Source organism: Symphalangus syndactylus, chromosome X (assembly GCF_028878055.3).
Source record: "Symphalangus syndactylus isolate Jambi chromosome X, NHGRI_mSymSyn1-v2.1_pri, whole genome shotgun sequence".
NCBI lineage: Eukaryota > Metazoa > Chordata > Mammalia > Primates > Hylobatidae > Symphalangus > Symphalangus syndactylus.
This window is the reverse complement of record NC_072447.2, coordinates 120,075,012-120,100,271: the sequence shown is the minus strand read 5'-3', so window position 1 is coordinate 120,100,271 and position 25,260 is coordinate 120,075,012. Positions and strand designations below refer to the sequence as shown.

Here is a 25,260-nt window from a genome sequence, read left to right as displayed (position 1 = left end):
TTGAGATATAGTGATTTTAATTTCACTCAACTGTGAAAAAGTTTTCATTAATGGTTTACAATACAATACCATAAATTATCTCCAAGTTCGCATTAAAGTAAGTGGGATTTGGTGGAAATGTTTTCCATGATGTAGAATGATGTTTCTTGCCACTGTTGAATCTGAGTAATAATAATAAAAACCACCGCTGAGCACCCTGCAATATGCCAAGCACTCTGTTAAGATCTGTGCTTTACACACTTGTGAAGATAGTGACAAAAACTTTTAACTACTCTTTGTGGTCAGCTTTTGAAAAGAATTTCTTTCCCTTCACACTTCCCCCAATTAGATATTCTTTCATTTAAAATGCCCAAATCTTCCCTGAATTGCAAAAGTCACCTATAGAAAATTGCACACCTTAAATAGCACCAAAATGTAGTGGTAGAATGCATGTAACATAATGTGGATTAAAATGAAGGAAAAGTATTTCTAACCTTTTGTTAGCCATCTATTCTCAAATATTTTATAAAATCTGGTATAACTAAGGAATTAACAATCTCTTGAAACTTACTAACAGCATTTGACCTGTCTTCAAAGAAAACCCTCGGAATGGGCCGGGCACGGTGGCTCACACCTGTAATCTCGCACTTTAGGAGGCCGAGGTAGACAGATCACTTGAGGTCGGGAGTTCGAGACCAGCCCGGCCAACATGGGGAACCCTCGCCTTTACTAAAAATACAAAAATTAGCTGGTGTGGTGGTGGGCACCTGTAGTCCCACCTACTCAGGAGGCTGAGGCAGGAGAATCACTTGAATCCAGAAGGCAGAGGTTGCAGTGAGCTGAGATCATGCCACTGCACTCCAGCCTGGGCAACAGAACGAGACTCTGACCCCCAGCCCCCAACCAAAAAAAAAAAAGGAAAAAGAAAAAGAAAACCCTCAGAATGTCAAACACGATTTCAGCTTATATATACGTACATAACTTAGAGAGGTGGTTCAATTAGAGGCCTACCTATTTACCTACCTTCATGTCCCCTCCCCGCTAAATAAATTACCAGTATAAATTAAACAAATGCCTTAATTTCTTACTCCTTTCATCTTCAATCACAAGGAAGAAAAAACGTTTTAAAATGTGTAAGAAAAAATATTTCTTCTATTGTCACTCATTTGCCAAGCACAAAAAGCCAGCAGCAGTGTATGTGGTTCTAAACTTCTTTGGGTCACAGTTTTCCTTGATATTCTGATAAACCTACGGACTCTCTCCCTAGAAAAATGCATGTACATGTACACACAGAAAATGTTCCATATAATTTTGGTTTCATATGTTCCCTGAAGCCTAGGTTAAGAAATTTAAGAATTGATGAAAAGTTCTTTACACATATAGGCAGTGTTTATCATCATAGGCTATCATGCTTAAATCAGTTGTCAACAATGTATAATCAATATATAAAGCTCTTAGTGATATATTTAATTATCCTTGGTAAGGAAACTAGGACATAGGATTTTCTAATTTAGCTTTCCTCATTCTTGACAAGTTTGACAAGTTTATCTTCCAATAGTATGTAAGTTATCACCTGTAAGTAGTAACTTATTCATATAAGACAAAATCACTCTATCAGCCCTGTATTACAGTAATAAAATGCTAGAATTGATTAAAGCCATTTTCTCATTAACATTTAAGTCCATATTCTATTTGAAATTAAACCTATATTTCAGAGAGTATAATGAACAACACTTAATTTTGTGAAACACAATAGAAATTAAATGGGTCATAGTTTTCTTCCAAATTACCTAAGGAAGGAAGATTGTATATGGGAAAAGAGGTACTCAAAACTCAATTTTCTAGATTTATCACTTACTGGCTGTAGGATCCTTATTTTTCCATCTTACTTCACTTTTTATAAAGAACATTAATGACTAAGTTCATATAGAAAACATGAGCTGTAACAAATGCACGAAGTTTTTAAACATATTTGGGTAAAAAGTATTAAACTACAGTCCTCTTATAGTATATATAGTCCATTTGTCCATATATTTATCACGTTTCTTATTAAGTGAGGCCTTCAGTTTTAACACTTTCTTTTAAATGTACTGATTTATTTTCCACTCATATTTGTGGAAAAGAAAGATTGTATATTAAGATAATACAAGTAAATAATATTTTTAAACTTGTGTAATTGAAAATATAACTATTCTCTAAGAAATTAGCTCAAAATAAAGCCTCCAATGTATTAAAAATGCATATACTATTTACAAAAATATAATTGTGAAATAGAGACTGTTAGGTGTGTGTGTGTGTGTTATACAGATAGACAATCTAAAAAGAAATATAATAAGCACATGGCTGAGAATTAAGAGATTCACATTTTTATATTGCATTCCTGCTTAAATGTGAAAAAAATAGCACTATCATGAACATAGTATGTACATTTTCCTATTCAGTTAACATACAAATAAATAAGTTTCCCCCATTCTAAAAACAATCACATTATACAATCATATTTTTTTGTCAATGAGATATCATTCTGGTTTTCTGCTGCCACTAACAGTAGGTATTTCATGGTCAGCCTCTTTTTTGGGATCTACCATGCCTTTATATCTTTCCCCACGATGTTGTTCCAGGTATGGACCCCAGTTAGAAGCTGGTCTGCAGCAACTTATAAGGCGCTGAAATGCAAAAGCAAAAAATCATTGTCTTGGAATTTAAGTGCCACAATCTGTAAACAAGCAAATATTGAACTGTACTTTCCTTTAAATTATTTTTTCTCTACTAATGAAAAATAAGAATCATAGAAAACTAAAAAGTGATTATCTAAATTCTTAATAATGCACAGTTTACCAAGAAAAAGGTATAATCAAATGTAGCTAGTTGTTAATAGAAGTATATTAACTACTAAACCAAAATAACTGAGCATGTAAATGATTTCAAAACAATGTGTGTGAACCCATTAGAGTAACAGAGTAACTACTCTGTACCTTCACTGAATCAGACATTTCCATCCTGGCCTTAGGATGAGGACGAGCTCAGGATCTAAACCAGTGTATACCTGGGATGTGTTTCAAGAACAAAGGAAATGGGAGTTCCAGGATCAAACCATTGATTTGGATCCATTGTTGTATGGACTTAGGAATTTATTTAAATCTAAGGCTGCTAAGCCTACTTTGTCATTGTCCTACTGAGATGTCATAATGAACTTCATACCCCTAGACCTCCATAGAAGAGGGATGACTCAGGCTCTAGATTGGGTTCAAGATATTTACCAGGCTTATTCCAGTATAAAAACACTATTAGGATGTATATTATAGCCAGATGAGGTTTGAAAGTAGTGACTATGGATATAAAGCAAACAGGTCATTTGCTTTGTGACATCTTCAGGGACAACTCAACATAGGTATAGATATCATAGCTGTCATATGCTAAGCACTGTAGCAAGGCCAGAGATACAGCAACAAATAAGACCCGACTTTCCCCACCAGGAGCTTATAGTCTAGCATAAACACAGCAAATATATACATAATATAATACCATGTTGTGCACTAGTAACAGATGACTGTGTCAGGTATAGAAGTAGCCAAGAGGAAGGAGTAATTAATTGTATTTCATATAATCTCATATTACCACCATGTGAGTAAATTAATCTCCATTTTGATCATAACTACTTTGTATAAAGTATAAACAATTTTAATGCACTCACTTGAAAGATGTTTCCTTTAGCCTGAATTATTTTTATGATAGCCATAATTGGAATCCAAATAATGCAGAAAATAATCATACACCAGCCTAAAGCAACTCCCCAGTCAGGGTATGAAATTGCACCATAATTAGGTCTATGAAATTGCACCAATGACCAGATAAATATTGCCTGTCAAAGTTAAATATGCAAAGACAAAGCTAAAGGTTAGACTTTATTGCACTGATGATTAGCAATTTGATTCTGTTCCTCAGATGTGATTTATCAAAAATAATTAATATGAAAATATATTCAAATAATTGAAATAATCAGGTAACAAGCCAGAAGATAATAATATGGAATGAACCAAAATATATAACTTTTATTTTTACTTTGAATAAATTTTTCCAAAATTAATACCATCATATACTTATAAATCCAAATACTTGTTCAACATATATTTCAATAAAATACTTGACCATATATCAGATTGAAAGTAAAATAATATCTGAAATTTTCTGTTATTGAGCTTTTCACTTTGATTTATAATAGCATGGTTTTATTCTGTGCCATAGATTAAATCTACATGCCAGCATATAGATTAATACAATGAGAATGTGAAGTACACCTTAGTGGGCATGCTTTTCTCTTTGCTTAGGAATTGCTTCTATTGTTTGCCACTGCACAAAGATCCCCTTTTGACACATCAAAAACACACATGCATTTACACACACTATTGGTGAGCATTTACCGAAGCACATTTCACTTGCAAGCATCTTACTGAGGGAAAAACAAAAAACAAACAAAAAAACCCTCAATATCTGTTTAGGCAATACAGTCAAATCTGAATGTAAAAGATGAACACATTATAAGGCCAAGTTAAAATAAACCCCAAATGTTGAAGCATTAAAACTAATTAATTAGAAATTGGTAAAGCAAAACAAAACAAAACCCAATAATTATTGAGGAGTTTCCTTAAATTTAGCTGTTTTTGTTTTATTAAAATCAGCGAGAAAATAATAAATAGATCTGTTTAATTTTAAAATTAAATGGCTTAGCTCTATTAATTTAATTACAGTAATTTAAATATATTTTACAGTTACTATGAATGTACATAACTACAAAAGAATGGATGAGGGATAGTGGAGTCCAATACACATGACTTTATAAAAAATAGATGGCAATGTAAATCATTTCATATGTAATACTTTTGCATTTTAAATTAAATTCAGGTGTCAAACTTATGTAATCATTGAATATTAGCTTGTTAAGAGATCCAGCTAGACCTTCTAAGTTGACAAGGGGGTTTACTTTATTATGGAGACTTGTCAAATAAAAATATTTAGTGTCATTTTCAAAATCATTTAGCAAAAATATGGAATATCCAAATATTTTAATTCACCATGATCTTGTTCCAAACTGCTCAGCTTTTGAAAGTGATCTCATAATGTTAAAAAAAAAAAAAATGTAATCTTCTCTACAAACGAATGTGATACTTTAGATCTGAAGGAAATCCTGCATAGAATTACTTAATGGCCTTTTCTAGGAAAACCTTTGAAGCATGAAGGCAATGAAAACCAAAATAAATCTATGAAGCTTTGACACTGCCTCACCCCACCACCATTATTTCTAGTCCATAATCATTCTCCCTCCTGTGTAGTGTTTATTTTGGTGCTCAGCCATTTACTGTCCTGAAATGTTATTTGAACATTTTAAGTTGATAAGTTATGTCTCTGGAGTAAGACATACTTTTGCTTTACCTCAACTTCTAAATAGTATTAATTGTTGAATTTATTAACATAAACCATTGCCCCTATTGACACAGGTAAGTTTCTTTTACTATCATCTGCCAAATACCTCCCTCATTAAGAGATAAAATATGAATTAAAATATGACTGTTGTTTCTCAGCAGTCAGTATATTTAAACTGAATTCTTTGAAGACAGGATCTGGGCCTTATGCATCTTTATTTTTTCTGTGCCTGGCAGAGAGGTTAGGAATATTATTGATGGCTCGACATATTTTTTTAGGGAATGAGCAAATTAATGTTTTATTTTCATTTTTTCTATTGATAAATTTTAAATTATTGATAACTTTTACATCTATACAAACCTGTTTATTTTCTCAAATGGTAAATGTTTAAACTGATGGCCTCAAAATAATACTGCAAAGGCATTTTAATTTAGGCAACTTGGAGGCACCAGCCATAAATACTGCAAAACTTGAAAATCATTCATTTATAAAATTAATTTGCCTTTTGTCTTCAATGTGAATTATTAAGTTTATCTTGGAATGTATGTATTATTGAAACCAAGTTCATGGTATATAATTACTTACAATCAAAAGGATAGGCGTAATTACAAACCAGCAAGCTCTCCACCATAGCCAGAATATCCACCTCTTTGCTCCAATCATCATTTCTATATCCTCAATGAATCTGTTCCCTCCTAAAGAAAACAAAGAGTACATTGAGCGCTTGCTAATATTTTCTTCCAGTAACCATTGTGGCATCAATGATCTTTCTGTGTCTAAACATTTTTCTCTACCACAACAATGAATCATACACCTGTAATTATATTTTTTCATAACATAATTTTGTGCAGTATATTGTACTTTGCTATTATAATAGTATAAAAATTAATAGTATAATTAGGTAAATATAATGAAAATGAATCAAACTAAACTATTTTAATAAAACTGGAAAATAATTTTATAGTTACTATTTACCATAAATCCAGATGATTCCAACTAGCTCCAGTATAGCTGCAATTAAAATGCCCCATCCAGCACAGAAGTGGTCAATCAGATGAACCCAGTAAATTCCAGCCTACCAAAAAAATATTAATTACTTCTAAATATATTTTAATTGTTTTTATGATTGATGGGATATTCAAATTGAATCTATTAATTTGATCTTGACATATGCTCCTTAGTTTCCCTTCTGCTGAAATGCGAAAAGCAATGTTTCAAATGTAAACCCAAATGTGACTTTAAATATCTCAAAAATCTTTCCATCTATACTGAGTCACTGGAAAGAAAATAAGCACTTAAACTTGTTGATTATCAGAATGGTATGCAATGTCTGTATGTTCTGAAGTGGCTGTGCGAAATGTAGTATGTGTTTAAAGTCTGTAATCTTATTGTAACTGAGGTAACTGTCCATTATTCGGCCTCCTCATCTGCAAAATAGACTTTCTATAAAAGTAATAATGGAGAAAAATGAGCTAAAACCCAGAAAGCCTTGATCCAAGTCAGACCTGGACTTGTCACTAAGCATCCTCTTAAGCTTTGGTTTCTTTAGTTAGGTTATAAAGTATGTTCCAACTAATATGTTTCTGTGAAAAAAAATGCTGTAGTATACCTGAGTCACACAGATGAGACCAAGGAGAAACAAAACCAAGCAGCAGCCCAAAGTTATGGGAAGCCTCATTTTCTTCATCACTTTGGGAAATAAATCTTGAATTGTTGTTGTGATCGTTTCTTCAGAGGGGGAGAAATGACATGTTATATGTCAACTTACTTGCCAATACTGTTAACCACAGAATTCAATGTATGTTAATCAAATTTACAAATATATGTTGAAAATAGACTCTGAGCCCTGTTCCTTGCTTTTAAAAACCCACAGGGTTTTTTCTTTTGGCAGTTACCACTTGGTTCTGATGAAAATCAAATGCAGCTCTATTTGTTGTTTTTAGTCTGCTTTATATGATTTTTCATCGATAGCAACTGTAAGGTAACAGTCTCCTGTGAGCTGAATTAGTCTAAAAGGAAGAATTCTAGTAGGACTTTTAAATAAGGTAAATATTTGGATCAGTGGTGTGGAAACAGAAAGGATTCTAGGTTAAGAAATAAATGTGTTCATGAAATAGGGAACTGGCTAAGAGTAGAAGGATGTGAGAATGAAAACATCAGAAAATATGTTTGAGATTTTCAAAGACTTCGAAAGTCAACCAGAAAAGTCTGGATTTTATCCTATAAACAGAGTAAAGTGAAAATATTGTATGTGAGAGAGTGGTAGGATGAAAATTGTTTCAGAATTTCTCTAGTCATATAACCTAGGTAAATCCCTATGTGTGCATAGAAGTATGTGCAAGGATGATCATTGCAGCAGTGTGTGTAATTTTTTAAAAATTGTATATCATTCATATGCCCATTATTATGGCAACAAAGAGATTGTGATTTAATTAGATCTATATGCCTGTGTATCAATGGGATTCATAATCAATGCAAAAACAACTTTCAGAGTCATATGTATGCTATGAAACTTCACATTTATGTGCAAATTTAAAAATGTATATGATATGTACAGACACATATAAAATGTATATAAACATGGACAGAATAACATACACAATCTATGGTAAGAGTTGCTACTAGAAAAAAATATGATTGTATTAGGAAAAGAAAGAGGACTTCAAATTCACCTGTAACAGTTTATTTTCTTAAAATATCTGAAACAAGTATGATAAAATATTAATGTGTATTCCTTTTGAGTGTCAAGCATTTTTCTGTATTTAAATTTTATTTAAAACAACTTTCAGAAAGATCATTCTGAGATTAACAGCTAGAGGGGGTAATAGGGGCAATAAAAGCACCTTGTTTTCAAGTAGAGGAAGTATTACTTACCAATCGAAGCAAACTGAGAATCGAGTCCCAAAGTTAAAAGCATGAAAAAAAATAATATGGACCAAAATGGACCACCTGGGAGTTGGGCTAGAGCCTCTGGATAGGCAATGAATGCCAGATCAAAACCTACGAAAAATGTATGATATTATAAATTAGTTACCAAGATAATTCACATATTTAAACATTTAAAACATAAGATATTAGAAAAATCTCATCTTATTTGGCAACACAATCCATGACATAAATTTTTTTTACCAACTATTTCACATTCCCTTTTTACAATATTTAATTTGGTTGTTTTGTGATGTGATAATGTGAACATGTGACATGAATTAAGGTAGCAAATAGACTGTAATGTAAATGGTACATTCCTCACATAAGAAATTTTAATTCTTTTAATAGTTTTATTTAACTTATCTTATTTTTTAAGATTGACAAAGAATAAAAACTGTCTTAAATTCCAGAAACGTTAATTAGTTCACATTATCTTAGCCTAGATGTTCTAAAACAATTGCACTATTAAAGAACTATATTTACGAACTAACTTTTGTTTTTAACCTTCTCTCTAAATGTTTACCCAGTATCACTATATGCATATATGCAAAATCATATGTAATGAAACTATAAATTAAATCTTGTTTTCCATTTGATGCTTTTTAATTTTGTGCCAGTTCTATTATGTGATCCTCAGTTTTAAGTATTTTTAAGTTTCTTCGACTTCCCGGAGGACTAACTTGGGATTCATTAAAATTAGCTTTTAGTCTAGGCTCAATCACTTCCTAAATATTTGACCTTCTGCAAGACATATATGACATTACTGTGTATCAATCCACTTCTCTGTAAATGAGGAACTGGACACTAGATAATCTACAAGATCCTTGACATTCTGTTATGAATCACCAGTCTTTCCATCATATGATACTAACTATAAATAAAATTTTAATGAAGCACCCCTACTTAAAACAATCCTAGTATTTTTCCCCCAGAATCTGTAGCCAGATAATTAAGCATCCCTAGCTAATATCTGTAGTTAGGGAGTTCGCTAAGATTCCTTTAAAACTAGACACAACTGGAAACTCAAAGTCACTTGACTTTCTCACCTATATGATGTTCATGTGTTTTAAAAATTCAAACCGAATAGTATAATTGTACAGAGGGAATTTGTATATACATTTTCTTTCTTTTATAATGCATGGAAAGTGCTTAGCAAGGACTAAACGAAATTAAACATCCTATCTTCTTCAGCAATATTTCCCTAATATACTCTTGTTTACATAGATAATCTAAGAATTATTATATTGTTACAGCAACAAAATTATATAAGATGAAATGAGGAAGAAAATTCAATATTCTAAATCATGACTGTGTTGAGTAAATTCCTATAAATTCTATTGGAGTTTCATAAGTGAGATACATTGAATTAATCAAAGTTGATAATATATAGTATTATATACCTGATTTTACAACTTGAGAAACTTCCTTTCCAGATATATGGGCCATGTGTCCCAATATAGAAAAAATAGCAAATCCAGCAAACACACTAGTGAGACAGTTTGTCAAACAAACGACAATGGCATCAGAGAAGCAGTTGTTTTTGAACTTATTGTAAGATGATAGAGCAACTAGGCCACCCCACGCCACTGAAAGGGAGTAAAATATCTGAGTGGCAGCATCTTTCCATACCTATAAGAGAAAATAATTTAATATTTTAAAACATATACTCAATTTTTTATTTGTGTAAATATTTCACATAAGCAAATGAATATATTATTAATAACAATGAAATGAACACCCAAATGCCCACTACTCAGCTTAAGAAATAAAATGTTGCAGTCTTTTACATCCTTTTTGTACCCCTTCCTTATCATTATCACCCTTCTACCCACCAGTGGCAATTGCTATCCTGACTTTTGTGTTCATAATTTCTTTGTTCTTCTTTACACTTAGATTTGAATGTTTTGTTTTGGAATTTATAGAAAAGTTATCTTAATGCATGTAAACATATACAACGTGCCATTTTTTATTAGGTATTGTGAGATTTATCCATCATCAAATTGAACTATATAAAATGTCCACTTTGTAATTCAAAAGTGAAAGAATATAAGCAAATTCATTAGGTTAAATTAAATATATGTAGTTTTAATCATTCTTTTCCACTTCTTTTTTGTTTGTTTGTTTTTGTTTTTGAGACAGAGTCTCGCTCTGTCATCCAGGCTGGAGTGCAGTGGTGAAATCTTGGCTCACTGTAATCTCCGCCTGACAGGTTCAAGCAATTCTTGTGCCTCAGCCTCCCAAGTAGCTGGGATTACAGGCATGCACCACCACACCCGGCTAATTTTTTTGTAATTTTTAGTAGAGACGGGGTTTCACCATGTTGGCCATACTGGTCTCGAATTCCTGACCTCAGGTATCTGACCGCCTTGGCCTCCCAAAGTACTGGGATTACAGGCGTGAGCAACCGCACCTGGCCCTTTTCCACTTCTTTATTGCCACACTGCATGTGTCACAATTTATCCTTTCTCCTGTTGATGGACATTTAGATCATTCGGTATGTTGCTATTATGGAGCTGTAAACATTCTTGTACATTCCCCTTATGTAGGTGTGGAACTGTGATGTCGAAAAGTATATGCATTCCTCCCTTCTACTAAATCTTGCCAAATTGTTCTTTAAAGGGTTGTACCATTTTGCACTCCCACCAGCTGGCTGTGAGGGTTCCCATTCCTCCACCTACTTGCGAATACTTCATTTTCCATATGATTTGTTTTTTTCTGTGAAATTCCCGGCCATGTCTTTTGCCAGTTTTGGGTTTGGGCTGTCTTACTCGGTTTTTAAAATCCTTGACGTAATTTGGAATCTAATCTTTTGACTATTATACATGTTGATTTTTTTTCCTCCAAAATTTGCGGGTTAATTTTGTTTACCTTTTAACATTGTGTCCTTTGATGAACCAAAGTTTTTGTTGTTGGTTTACTGTAGCTGAAGGTATCCATCTTTGACTATAGATATTATCCTTGATCTCTATTACTTTTAAAAAACGGCTTAGCCCAAGGTTATAAAGGTACTATTCTATATTTTCTTCTAAAGGAATTCAAGCTTTGCCTATATTGTTAAATTTTCAGTTCACCTAAAATTGATATTGTGCATATCAATATATGTGATATGTGAATGATATGTGAAATTTCCAACTGATGTTGTTTCCTAAATGTGATATCAATTGTTCAAGGATAATTGATATTATCAATTAAATCAATTAGATATCAATTGGATATCAATTCTATCAATTGGATTATCATCCCTTTCCTTATAGATCTGCATTGCCACCTCTGCCACATACCAAGTTCCATTTGTTTTTAATTTATTTCTGAGACTATTATCCTGTTCCACTGGTCTATATATTTATACCTATGCTAACACCTCACTATTTTAATTAGTACAGCATTATAAATATTGTTTCATATCTGGTAAGACAAGTCCTCTTCACTTCAGATACACCTTGGGGTTTTGGCCTTTTTCTTTTTCAAATAAACTTTAGAATCAGTTTTCAAGTTTCATAGAAAACTCTTTTGGGATAGATCATGGTTATTTCACTTATATTTTAGAAAATTGTGTTAGAAATAAAATGCCCTCTTTTTTCTTTGGTCATTGCCCATATTAACAGATGAACAGCATGCTCATGTTGGTCTCTGAGCTTCTTTTACTTGATACATTACATGTGCCTATGTGACAGGGGAGCTGGAAGTGGGTGTGGCAGTCCTGTGTTGTGTAAGAATGCTACTGAATACCATGATGTGTAGCTAGGTTGCAAACAAAAGTGAAGAGAAATTCCAAACATAGCTTTAATCTCCATATCTATTAATCTCATACCAATATACAAGATTATTACATTAGGGATTAGGAAATCTTAATTCAAACTTTATTAATTGGCTGTGTACAATTGGCTAAAATTGAATCTATGTAAGTCTTAGTTTCCTCACTGTAAAATGAGGGAGTTAGAAAAATAATCTCTGCATTGCTGAAGACTCCTCTATCTATAAATTTGTGTGGTTCTCTACTCTCCTGGAGATCTCAATGAAGTTCAGATATTCAAAGGAAAGGAAAGAAACCTGATTATGATTCCATGTTTAGAACATATATTGTGAGGAATAAAAAAAAATCTAAGAAAAACAATTGTCATTGCCAGCAAACCCCAAAAAGAAGGAGTTTGGTCATGTTGTATTGGAGAGTAGAGGGGTGAGAAAATGAAATTGTCTCACAAGGAGCTTTAGGTTTCACTCTGATTTTTAAAAGATGTTAGAGTCACTGAAACACAGACCAATATAAAAGTGTCATATAAATTTTTCAGAATGATTTCAAGGAACTACAAAACCCAGATATCTTAGGCTTGCAAAAGCCACTAAAAGAATATCAAAGGGGATTTTTAACTAGGCTCAAAGTCATGAGTTTCAAAGAAAATGGTGAATCTACTTCTTAGGGAAAATGTTGCAACTCTAACAAGATAGTATAATATAACAGAAATAATTGAAATAATTGTACATTAGCTCATATTTATATAAAATCTTACTATTTCCAAGTGCATTAACATAATGTATCTTGTTCAATAACCTAACATGGAGAAGGTGATGAATGCTAAGTTCCATTTTATTTGTTTCTTATTCACCATCCAAAATGGTCTTCAAATTAGGAAGAGATTAACCAACAGGGATAAAAAGAGTGAGGCCCAAGATAAATGCAGGAACAAATTAAGATGTCCTGTGGACACATCAAAGTATATTAATCTCCAAGACTATAATAATAAAATTCCAGAGATCTAAAATAAGTTACAGCTATGTGATTAATCATTAAGTAGAAATTATTGAGCACAAAAAAAGGTAACCAAAGACCAAAGATTGGCATTTCAGTTTTCAGAAAGGTAATTGTAAATTAATGACAGATTTCCACAACTAAAAGCTAATAAATTTGGCACTGCTTACAAAAGAAATTTACAAGAAATAATTACACATCCTCTTGTAAGTATTTAGAAAAGAAAACAGCAATGGCTGGAAATTAGCATGAGTTTCATGAAGAATACTATAGCAAACTAATATCCATTTTGAATAGTACTAGTAGTATGGCAGATAATATTAACATAGTCTCTCTTGATTTCAACATAAAATTACAGGTTTTTAGTTGAACAGAAGCTTAATGTGTGCTAAGAATGTGATGTGACTAGTAAAAAAGTGAAAGGGCTGGGTGCGGTGGCTCACACCTGTAATCCCAGCACTTTGGGAGGCCAAGGCAGGTGGATCGCCTGAGGTCAGGAGCTTGAGACCAGGCTGGCCAACATGATGAAACCCTGTCTCTACTAAAAATACAAAAAATTAGCCGGGTGTGGTGGCACACACCTGTAATCGCAGCTACTTGGGCGGCTGAGTCAGGAGAATTGCTTGAACCTGGGAGGCAGAGTTTGCAGTGAGCAGAGATTGTGCCATTGCACTCCAACCTGGGCAACAGAGTGAGACTCTGTCTCAAAAAAAAAAAAGTGAAAGCATTCTAGACCATACTAATAGAAGCATACTATCTGTAGTACACTTTCTGTTAATACTCTCAGCAGTCAAATTTTAAAAGATGTTACATGCCAGTGATACATTCAGCCATTATCTGACGGTAAAGTTGAAATAGGGTTACCCAATTCTTATTCATGGCACATGTTTAAGTTTTTGGTATAAGTAACAATTTTGGAATGCTTAATCCGTGTCAAATTTATGTTTTAACTTCACAATTCACTAGACAAAATTTGATAATATTTTGCGAATATTAAATTTTGAAGAAAACTAAAATGTATATTAGACTATTAAACTTTCAACAGTAATCTCTAAAGCTAGTCTGAGTTTATCCAATAAATCACATAGCCTCAATCATCAACTTGCAGGTATTTATGCATGAAATATTGTTTTTCAGATTAATAATCCCGAAATTTTGTTGGTCAAATAGATTCAGTTTATGTGAATAAAAAATGACTTTAAAAATCCTATTTCTAAAAATTATCTCACCATCAATAAAAGAATATTAATGGCATGTTAAATATTAGCTAAGTCAGACATCCTAGTGGATAGAAACTAATAAATTTAACTGTATATTATTTTTCAAGCTATTACATTATGATATTCATATGGAACCAAAGATGTTTGGCATTTACTTTTAAGATTTATCTCCTCAGATAATTTGAAATCCAAATTAAGACTCACCTCAGCTTCCCTAAGTTTTGTAAAATTTGACTGTGCTCCAATGTAGTATGAAATGCCTTTTGAAGCACCCTCCAGAGTTGCACCTCGTACTAACAGGATGAGTAGGACCACATAGGGGAAAAGAGCTGTAAAATATACCACCTACCAAGAAAAGTAACCAAAAATTAGTAAGTTATTTTTAAAATCATGATGTATAACTGTATACAAGTAAAATTATTAGCCAGTTGAGATTAATTAAATAAAGTACAGGGGATTTCATAGGGTCTGATGATACACCAAAGTTAGCATAATTTCTTATTTGTGTCCTCACTACTCTCAAATCATCCATTTCAAAAATAATTCGATGTATTAATCCACATTTCCCAGGTTTATTCTGTAAATAAATAATACATCAGCAGTGATAACTTGGGATCTAAATGGATTGCTCTGATAAATATATCCTTATACATGTCTGAGGAGACTGAATGTCTTCTCTCAGTAAATTACTGCATTGAGGTGAGGAGAGAAATGATTTAAACCCTGCATTGGTGAATACATATTCAGTCTTCAAAGAAAAGGAAAATATTTCCTAGCAGATGTTCAAATCCCAGAAAAGCATATTGAAGTGAATACTGGACACTTGTTACTGTTATCCTTACAGCTACCATTAAGAGAGTTTGATAGCATACATACAAGTGCACTGCTTCTGTACTAGATAACACATGGTTCCAGATGAGCAGATTGCCTTTGAGACCAGCTTTGCCTTAATGAGGATGATTTCCTTGATCCATAGATGTCCTATGTTTTATAATACACCCAAGAAGATGATTTAAACAAGTCATTCAGAGACCAATAAAAATTAATCACCTGGGTAAATGGCCTTTAATGGACTCTTTCAATATTAACATCAAAAGGAAACCAAGGGTTTAAAAAATGTGGAACTAAAACATTTTGGAAAGTTTTCACTGGATTTGTGATATTCACAGTATTTTTGTGATGTAACAGCATGTCTCATCACAACTTAACATTAACAGAATGTGCTAGATATTGTACTGAGAATACAAAGACAAGATCCCCAGTTATTCCTGTCCTCTACCTTTAAGGAAATATCCATTGACTAGTTAAAAACACATAGACATTTTTTTCTGAGTATTGTGTAACTGTTCACAGAGAAAATTTCATGTTGTTCTCTTAAATTACCATTATTCTCTCTGAAAGTTTATAAAAGTAAACAATGAAGTGGGAAAATATAACAGAATGTTTTACAGAAGAGGCCCTTTCACTGAGAGAAAAAGTTGTGTGTCAATTTTGGCAATCTTTAAGAGAATGAATACATAGTTTGTGTGTGTATATATATACACACACACACACACACACACAAACACACACATTTCTCTCTCTCTCTCTCTCTCTCTCTCTCCGACTAGGGGATTCCTGGTACTATTACTCTATAGAACAAGGATCTGACTTCCCAAACCATACATTGCAATATATGATTCCATTCAAGATGCTTCTTTATATAGTAGGATACAAAATTTAATATTATACTCTTAAGCTTCAGAATGCTCTATCAGCTAAAAGGGTCCATGTTTTTAGGAAATGTGCACCTCTAGTACCAGTTTTTATTTTGTTTGTTTTGTATTTAGCAATAACAGAGATCCTATGTATTTACTCAGAGCTTAAAATGACTATTTAGAAAGCTTTTCACAGACTATTTAGAAAGCTTTTCACACATTTGAATGCTCCCATTATAGAAAAAAAAACGTGCTTTTGATAATGCTTGATATTGAACTACCATGAAATTGGAAAGCTGCTATATCACTATCTAATGTGTTTTTCAAGTTACCTTGCCAGATGACTTGATTCCTTTAAATAGTGCTGCTCCAACTATGAGCCAAGCCAGAAGAAGACAAAGTGCTAAATACCACACAATTACTCCAGTCTCATTCATTCCACTTGACCGTTGGAGCGCCACTTTACTGAAACACATAAGCCATTTTATGATCACAGAATCACTTGACTTAAAGAAAATACATTGAATTTTGTAATACCATTTATCCAGGTGGAAGCTTCATGAATATTGTATCTTACTAATATATCGAAGTTCAGCAAGCCTTTATTGATAGATACTATCAATATGAAGGACACAGATAGTTCATTAAATGGCCAGGCTCTGAACTTCAGTTAACCACAGCCAATCCAAAGTTTCAAACCATAGAATAAAAGATCTACTGATTCTTTTAGCTATTACTTTCCTCTATTTCAAGATCCTTTATGTAAAGAAATTTACTTTATGTCAGATTATTTTACTATTACAGTATTTTCTCATGTTAAAATAATGAGGAAAACATTTAAAATTATATTAAATATTTCCTCATTCCATACTTATAGATATCATCAAACTCAAATGATCCTGTTATTCACGCCTTTTCCACAGACTTTCTGTAAAATTCCAAGATTCTCACTAGGTACATGCATGGATCTAGGATCTTATTTCTAAGCTTGAAGTTTGAGAACATTTGAAGATCCAAAGTTTAAAAGAGTTACAAAGGTCATTAACAGTGAATGAAGAAGAGGTCATTCAGCAGTAGAATCAACAATATTAGGTAAGAGTAATGGATAGATATAGAGTTAAGTAGAGAGATCATTTGAAATTAATAAAAGTAAATATAACACTACATATCTATTCTTACCATATAATGACAATTGTAAACAAAACTGCTGAAGAATTACACTTTTTTAAATAGCAATATTACTCATCACCCAACTATTTATCATTACAACTTGATCATTGTAGTCTAAAATTTGTATGTGTTTTCTTCAAAGCAATTTCCTAACTCATAGCTAATAAGCACTTCATAAATTACAGTGTTGTGCCCATTTAATAACTAATTTATAAAAGACACATTGCTGACTATGAGCTAATTTTGCAGGTAACTACTAATCACCTGGGATAGGTAGACATTTGAGTTAAATGAAATATAATTTGTCCTGATTTTCCTTTTTCTATTTCTGTGAGTTAAGGAAGCAGTTGATTAATGTTTTGTTGTTTTGTACAAATTTTAAGAGAACATCTGCTTAAAAGTAAATCATCTAGTATACTTACTCCCAATATTGTTCACTGGGAAGCTGCCCTGGCTGATAAATTTCACTGCCATCGATGCAGGTAAAATTGTTGATGTCTACCCAGCTTTTATTCATTTGGATGATCTCCTGTATTCCTTTATTCACTGTACTCACATTACAGTGAGTTACTAAAGATGATAAAAAATATAGACACAGACATGTACTTAGTTTTAGAAGATTACTTTCCTAAAAAAAGGTTTAATGGTAAAATATTTAAATTATCATCAAAATTGTTACTTGAAAAAAGTGGAGTAGAAATCTTACAGATGGAATAAGCTGTGTACATTCAGCATCTTAAAATCTTTTCTACTAAACTAGGAGGGATTACAAAATTGTCTGCCCTTTTAAGCTGTGATTGTATTTATAGTAACAACTATTAAATAATTGTATTTAAATAATTGTATTTAAAATACAACAATTGTATTTATAGTAACAACTCTATAATTGGTATAGAGTAACAGTTGTTTCAGTTGAGGTTTAGTGCTCTAACAAACTTGTATGTGGATTTACCTATCCAACCTATGTATATAGACAAATTAAGGCCTTTAAACTTCTCAGAAGCATTAAATATTTATAAATTTATCCTCTGATATACATAGGTAATTAAAATGGTAATAGCCTATGACATGGATGGTACATTATCCCAAAGATTAGCAACATATGACATGAACAACACCTACTGTCTCCTGAGACACACACAACTATCCTAGATAGCACTTTTCTCCCTTTATCATTTTCTCAGTTTCTCCTCTCCTGCCCAAGACTTAGGCCTGGAAGAAGTACTCTTAGGCATGATTTAGCCTTCCTGACTGCTCTCAGAGATTAATACATTGTATTAATCATTTTTCTGATTATATATGCTATCTTCTGCTTTCACCAGTGACCTTTGGAACATTTAAAATTGTACCTAAGTTGCTTAGAGCATGATTTGACCCTTCAAGCTTATAAAAAAATATATGTAAAAGAACTATTTGGGGGCTGACAAATTTTACCTATTGGTGATCTGCTACAGTTTTTATCTGACCACGAAGAACAATTTTTCCATGGTAGTTCACTTTGAAAAGAGGCAAACATGTAGTAAAGACTATAGGAAATTATGACATTGTAATAGATGGTCACAAAAATGGATATCAGGACCATTGTAATTCCCACACCTGGAAAAAAAAAGAACAATTAAAATAAAAACCAAACTCAAGTGAAATTTACTTTGCTAATTCATAAAAAAGCTGTATCTCAATTACCACAAAATCTATTTTACAATAAAAAAGACTGTTTCAGGCAGGGTGCGGTGGCTCATGCCTATAATCCTAGTACTTTTCAAGGCTGAGGAGGGCAGATCACTTGAGGTCAGGAGTTCGAGACCAGCCTGGCCAACATGGTGAAACTCTGTCTCTACTGAAAATACAAAAATTAGCCAGGCATGGTGGTGCATGCCTGTAGTTCCAGCTACTGGGGAGGCTGAGGCAGGAGAATTGCTTGACCTTGGGAGGCAGAGGTTGCTGTGAGCCGAGATCCACCACTGCACTCCAGCCTGGGCATCAGAGTGAGACTCTGTCTCTAAATAAATAAAGACTTTTAAATTACTTTTTTCCTTTTTCTTTCTGGGAGAGTAGGGGCTAATGCTGTCTGAGTAATTTTCTTCTAAATTTAAATTTAATTTTATGATTGGCTTTCTGATGCAGTTTCTCAGTTGGTTAGAAAGGGTATTAAGGCCAAGGCCAGAAGACTTGTGGTAAGTGCATCAAATTCACATAAAGAAAAACCCATGTTTATTACTTTTTCTTGTTAAGCCTGCAAATTCTTGTCAGATCATGCAAAGTCGACATTCTTTAGACAAAAAAAAAAATTCAAAGCTCATATCTTATTTACTCACTGACCCATACAATATTCATCTATAAATCAACATTTTGAAAAGTAGAAAATGAAGCCTATAAAATAATGACCTGGAGGGATGGTGTACATATATCTACAACTATGTGTAAAGAAAATTAAATAATTCAGTAACAATCTGAATTTAAATATCCAAAGTTTCCTTAACTAGGTAGTTTCAAAATGCAGTTTAGCGTGCTGAATATAACTCCAATGCTTAAAACTAGCTTTTAAGGTAGTTTCTCCACTCTTCCAGAACAATATTCTATTCATCTCACTATGAATTTATTTTTGATGTTGCATTGAAAACAAATAATTTTCAGCAGCTAGCACATACCAAAATGATATTTAATCTTCAGTCAAAAGAGGTAGTTTGATGTTTAATAACAAGGCATTTTTAAGCTTTACCAGTGTCCTATTCTATTAAGAGCATCCAAGAAAAAAAATAGTGACCTACCCTTCAACTTTTCTGAATGAGGCATTGTAAAGGATATGCAAAGGCAGTAAGACAAAAACTACATATGAAGTAGAAAAAAGTTAGAGCCTTTAAATTACAGCATGAGACTATGTGCCAAAAGAATTCACAGGGCGAAAACAGGAAAATAATGACACCCTTCTAACCGTCTTTAGTGTGCTTTCTAACCCTTCCCATTTCTGCAGCCCATGATAAACAGAAATAAAAACATTTGATTTTTTAAATTCTGCAGTGGCAAACTGTACAGCAAAACAACAATAATGCATGTTTTCTTTGCCTTAAATTGTCAGAATTTTAAGCAATTTTTTTTCCTCACAGTGAAAGTAGCTATATGCACAAATATACAAATAACTATGGTGAAGAAAATGCTTTAATACCAACCTTGAAACAATGGAAGAATCCTCCAAACTGAAACTGGACCTAAGCTAGCAAATTGTCCTAGTGAACACTCCAGAAAGAACAAAGGTAAACCAGCCAATGCTAGCATAATTGCATAAGGTATCAAGAAGGCGCCTAAAAAAGGGTGAGAAAGAACCAAAGCACTATTACAGCTCAAAGTCTTGATGGCACTTTGACAACCAGCATAACATTTTAAAAGCATCCTGATATAGTGGAATCAAAGTGTGCTGGGTTTGGGCCTAAAATTCACTGCTTTCTATGAATAAATAGTTGATTCTTTAAACCTTGGATTTCTCATCTATGAAATGGGGGTGCTAGTATTACCTAATGAGGCTGTTGTGATTATTAAAAACGATAGAGTATAAAAAGTAAGCCAGAGGAATTGAGCGATCCCAGGCATTGGAGCCAGATAAACCTAGGTTGAAATCCTGGCTAGACCATTTACCAGTTATGTGACCTCCAGCAATTTGCCTAACATCTGAATCTTGGATTCCTTATAAAAGGGGAGAACAATGCCAACTCAGTTTGTCATAAGGGTTCAAATACAGGGCCTATGTGAAAACACTTGCCAAAATGCCAGGCACATAGCCCATGTTCAACATTGGTTATCCTCCTTTCTCCTTTAAAAATAAATGGTCTATTTTTAAGACTTGGGGTAAAAATGCTAATGTGGCTCAGAGTGTAAGCTATTGCAATTAAGTTTATTATTCTCCAAAGAGTCACAAGGTTCTTCACTCAATGTTAATACAAAATGTATTGGTTTTGTTTGAAGACTCTGAACTTTTGAGAAATACTTGTAGTTAACTTTCAATTTCATAAGGAATAATTCTCCCACACTAGACAATTCACCTCCCCCATCCTTTTAACCTTTTAGCATTTTCCTTTTTCTTTCTTTCCACTTTTGGGGCATAGTATTTTTCATTAGAAGTTTTGCCAAATTATAGGTTGAAGCAAGGGCAGAATATTAAACTTCTTAATAAAACATTCCAGAAGTGTTGGCAAAGTTTAATAAAGAATGTGGGGATCAGTGGATAAAAATGGGTTTTCAGATTATATACATTTAATTTACTGATGTTACAGTTTTGCCTCAAGTATTTTTCATATTATGATACTGTAACATCATACCTAGGAATAACTTTTTTTCAACTCTCAAAATACATTCTACTAAAAATGAGTCTATAAAGAACTTGTTATTTATTCATAGGTAAGTGACTTATTTTAATACTAACCCTGGAAGTCACTAGACCATAGGGAAAAATATGTTTGTATAGATGTTGCAATGTACATACCATCTTTACTATGACTAATAGAAGTTTAAGTCCTATGAATGACAAATATGAAGAAAAAAATACAACTGTTTAACTACAACAATAAACAAGCTTTATCAGCCGAGTGTGAACAGGTATTTTTCATTAAAAAAGATTATTTTCTTCAGTGTTATACCTGACTTTTCACCTATTATATTATTTTATTATTAATACTATCCATAGATGATAAACTGTTAATATAGTTAATATAGCCACAAATTGTCAATACTTCAGACCTAGACCTTAAAGTGGTATGACACTTCTCTTTAATAAACTGTTAAAAAGAACATACAGATAAAAATATTTGCAGATTTTAGAAACGACTTTTCAAACCTGACCATATTTTTAAACCTAATTCGCATTTAACAAATTTTAATTTCATTTTCCTCTTCTACTCTTGGACAAAAGGATTGAGAGTGCCTAGATCATCTATTACCCAAATGATGTTATTATAAAAAGTTGAAAGCCAATATGGCATATTAAATTTTAGAGGAAATGGTGAAAAAGATAACAGCATACAATTAATATTATTATTTATGTTTTGGCTATATTTTAAAAGTTTCTATTAAAACTAGTTTAATATAGTTCCTAGAAATTTGTGGCAATTACTGGGCCTATGTATGATGTCAAGGCACAGGGAATTTCTTTTTCTAAACATGAGTTACAAGAGGCTCAAAATGATCCAGAATGCTTCTCTTTACCACACTGGACCTTAGGACATAGACGGAAATAAAACTGTGATTTCTGATGCATTTTCCAGCTAATATTTGATAACAAGACAACTAAATGACCCAGCTTCTAGATAGGGGAATTCATGCTACTGACACTGAAACTGTTTAATAAACAGAGCTCCTTTCTTAAGTCTCTAAAGACCACTGTGAATAATGTAACCAATTAACAAGAAATATGATTGAAATATCACCACACAAAATCCTATTATACTAAGAAAAATAATTATAGTGGCACAGTCTCACTGGTACCCAGTTATGAAATATAGGGGCATGTCACCTCTATACTTCTAATAGAACCTGTAATTACAAGTAAATAAAATATGGTGTAAGTGAAAAGTTGTTTGGACATTACTAGAGAATTGTGCAATTCATTTTGTTTCCCTTTGTGTGTCACCTCAAAGTTATTTTTCTCTCCTTTTTTCTAATTGAGTCTACCCTAATGATCTACAAGGTATAAACAGTGTTTTTTTGCAGGAATAAAACAACAATCCTTGAACTAAATTATTTCATTTTAGAAGGATCTTCTACGTAGTCAGTCCGATTTGGAATACATGTAACTCAATATTGCAGCTTAAAATACTAAACCTTTAATTACTTTTTAATCATCTCTTTCCACACTTAAATCACCAAAATGTAATGCATTATTTTATTTAAGCAAATAATTTATTTGAGCTTCTCAATAGAACTTATTTTTCTGCTTATTTCTGATTCAGCTATAAATTAAGCAAAGCACAACCTGAGTTTGAACAGATTATCACAGAAACATGCATAAATTAGGAAAAGTATGCCATAGTTGAAGATTACGTGAGATCTCAAATCAGAAGCTTAGAAGAGCTAAAAATAAAGCTTTTTATCAAGTTTATACCTGAGGATTTTGTGAAACTAGCTTTCTAACTTGAGCTAGTAGCTCAGACTAATAATAAACTCAATATGCTTGTTTCTCATTCTCCCACTAACCCAAACTATCAACTATCATATGCCTTCCTTCAACTCATAAAATATTCTCAGAGGCCATATAGAACCACACTTAAAACTGGAGGGAAAAGCGGGGGTAAGAGGGTGGGGGTGAAATAGAATACCTCCACCATTGTTGTAGGTCAGATATGGAAATCTCCACACATTTCCTAATCCCACTGCGTATCCAATCATAGATAGAAGATAATCCGATTTTTTGGACCAGTTACCACGGTCCTGATTCTCATCATTTTCACCAACATGGAAATTCTCTGATGAAGCCGACACTTTCTAGGGAAGAAAAAATATCAACAGCTTGCCTTTCTACCATTACAAATTCCACAGAAGCATAATTTCACAAATCCATAGAGCAACAGAAAATGGGGGAAAAAACCCTGAAAACCATAGCTGAGGGGAATGCTTTACAAAGTTGGGGAGATTTCTGCTGATAGCTGCTTTTACTTTACAACATTTACCTCTTAAAATGAGCAAAGTTCTGTAGGTAGATATGTTTACTACTCCATCAGCTAAGATTATCCAAATTTTGGTAAAAACGTTAAATGTGACACCAGTGTGAAACACAAATTAAAGCAGACAAATCAGGTTTGAAATACAAAGGTCTTTGTCACACTGGTGTGAGGGAAAAATGAAAGCAGACAAATCAGGCTTCAAATACAAAAGTCTTAAAGATGAATTAGATAAAGTCATTACTATTGATATTGTAGCAGATCTTTGAGCAGGATCAAATGTACTGTCTGCTGGAAAAAAAAAACAAGAATCTATAAACTTTTCTTATGGCTTTATAGTATTGGATGTATCAAGTTAAGGGTAGTTTAACTTTTCTCTGTCTTACAGATTAAAATCAATGCCTTTCTAAAAGCCATAGAATAATATGCAGAGACAAATTCTCCTGTCTCACCAGATGAAGTAGCTCCCTCTCCACTTGGGAGGGAGAGAAGGGACAGGGGTTCTCTCCCAACCTGCTCACTTCTCTGGGGTATGGAGGGTTCCCTGGGTCAATTAAGAACAGTGTACTTTTGTACTTTCCTCTAGCATATGGACACAGTTAGGAGAGGGATAGAGAACAGGATTTTGTGGGTACTCCCAAGGCAGAGGATGAGGTGGCCCTAAGTCTTCTAGCTATGAGAGTAAGAGCTTTTCTTTCTTCTCTACTCTATAGGTATATCTCAGTCACACCTAATAGTTGAACAGAAATGTGGAGCCCAAGGAACAGCCACAGAAAGCAAAAACTGAGACTAGCAACCCCCCTTAAGTTTTCCCCTCTCAGGTCCTCCACACCTCCCGCAGCTGCCAGATCCCTACCTCCTTCTCCCTGCACTTGAAGAAACTCGGGCATTTCAACTTGTCCATGGTTCACTCCCTCGGCTGGCTCCGCCTTGCCTCCTCTTGCAGTCTGGCTGAGCTTGACTGGTGGCAGGTGCACACTCCCCTGTTTCTACCTGCCAGAGTGAGCCACCTTGCCCAGGGGTGGGACCATTTATGAAGAGAAGCTCTCTCCTCCCCCTCCTGGGTGTCCAGTAGTGTCAATTACCGGAAGGGACTAAAATGAGGCTCTGGTTTTTCCCCAGATAAGCCTACATGTAGCAATCTCCTGCCCCAGCCCTGGGAAAGGGCTGGGCTGCTGGAGAGCAGAGCAGTGTGAGCCGAGATGACTGACAGCCTTTGACTCAGAGCTGTGTAGGTGCGTTTGCAATCTAGCCTCCTTTCCTGGGTCCCCTGTTTCCTCCTAACCTTGCCTCTCAGTCTGGTCTCTGTTTTGGGGCCAAGTGCTGATCTGCACAAGTGCTAGAGGGAGAAGGGGGCCATTCTGTTCCCCAAAATTCTCCTGAACAGACCATACCACCCTGGGTCCTCAGATTTCCCAAAGTTTTGCCCCTGACTAGAAAGTACTTGATTCCCT

At 33.5% G+C, this 25,260-nt stretch overlaps 1 protein-coding gene across 1 annotated transcript; it reads right to left on the bottom strand.

Annotated features, from left to right (window-relative positions):
* Positions 1-24,814, bottom strand: SLC6A14 (solute carrier family 6 member 14). Its single transcript, XM_055269067.1, has 14 exons — positions 24,663-24,814; positions 23,465-23,630; positions 20,330-20,461; positions 18,597-18,758; positions 17,585-17,732; positions 16,325-16,457; positions 14,500-14,640; positions 9,729-9,957; positions 8,275-8,400; positions 7,010-7,128; positions 6,376-6,475; positions 5,986-6,095; positions 3,674-3,841; positions 1-2,645 (listed from the first exon to the last, which is right to left on the bottom strand). The coding sequence occupies exons 1-14, from the start codon at positions 24,708-24,710 to the stop codon at positions 2,499-2,501; spliced, it is 1,929 nt and encodes a 642-aa protein (XP_055125042.1). The 5' UTR covers positions 24,711-24,814; the 3' UTR covers positions 1-2,498.
* Between the last annotated feature and the right edge of the window lie 446 nt (positions 24,815-25,260).

Excerpts from the sequence above, each read along its gene's own strand:
- SLC6A14 (XM_055269067.1), bottom strand. The coding sequence starts at position 24,710 with ATGGACAAGTTGAAATGCCCGAGTTTCTTCAAGTGCAGGGAGAAGGAG. Across the intron at positions 23,631-24,662 it reads TCAAGTGCAGGGAGAAGGAG|AAAGTGTCGGCTTCATCAGA; the intron begins GTAGGGATCTGG and ends TTTCTTCCCTAG. Across the intron at positions 20,462-23,464 it reads GACCTACAACAATGGTGGAG|GCGCCTTCTTGATACCTTAT; the intron begins GTATTCTATTTC and ends ACCCTTTTTTAG.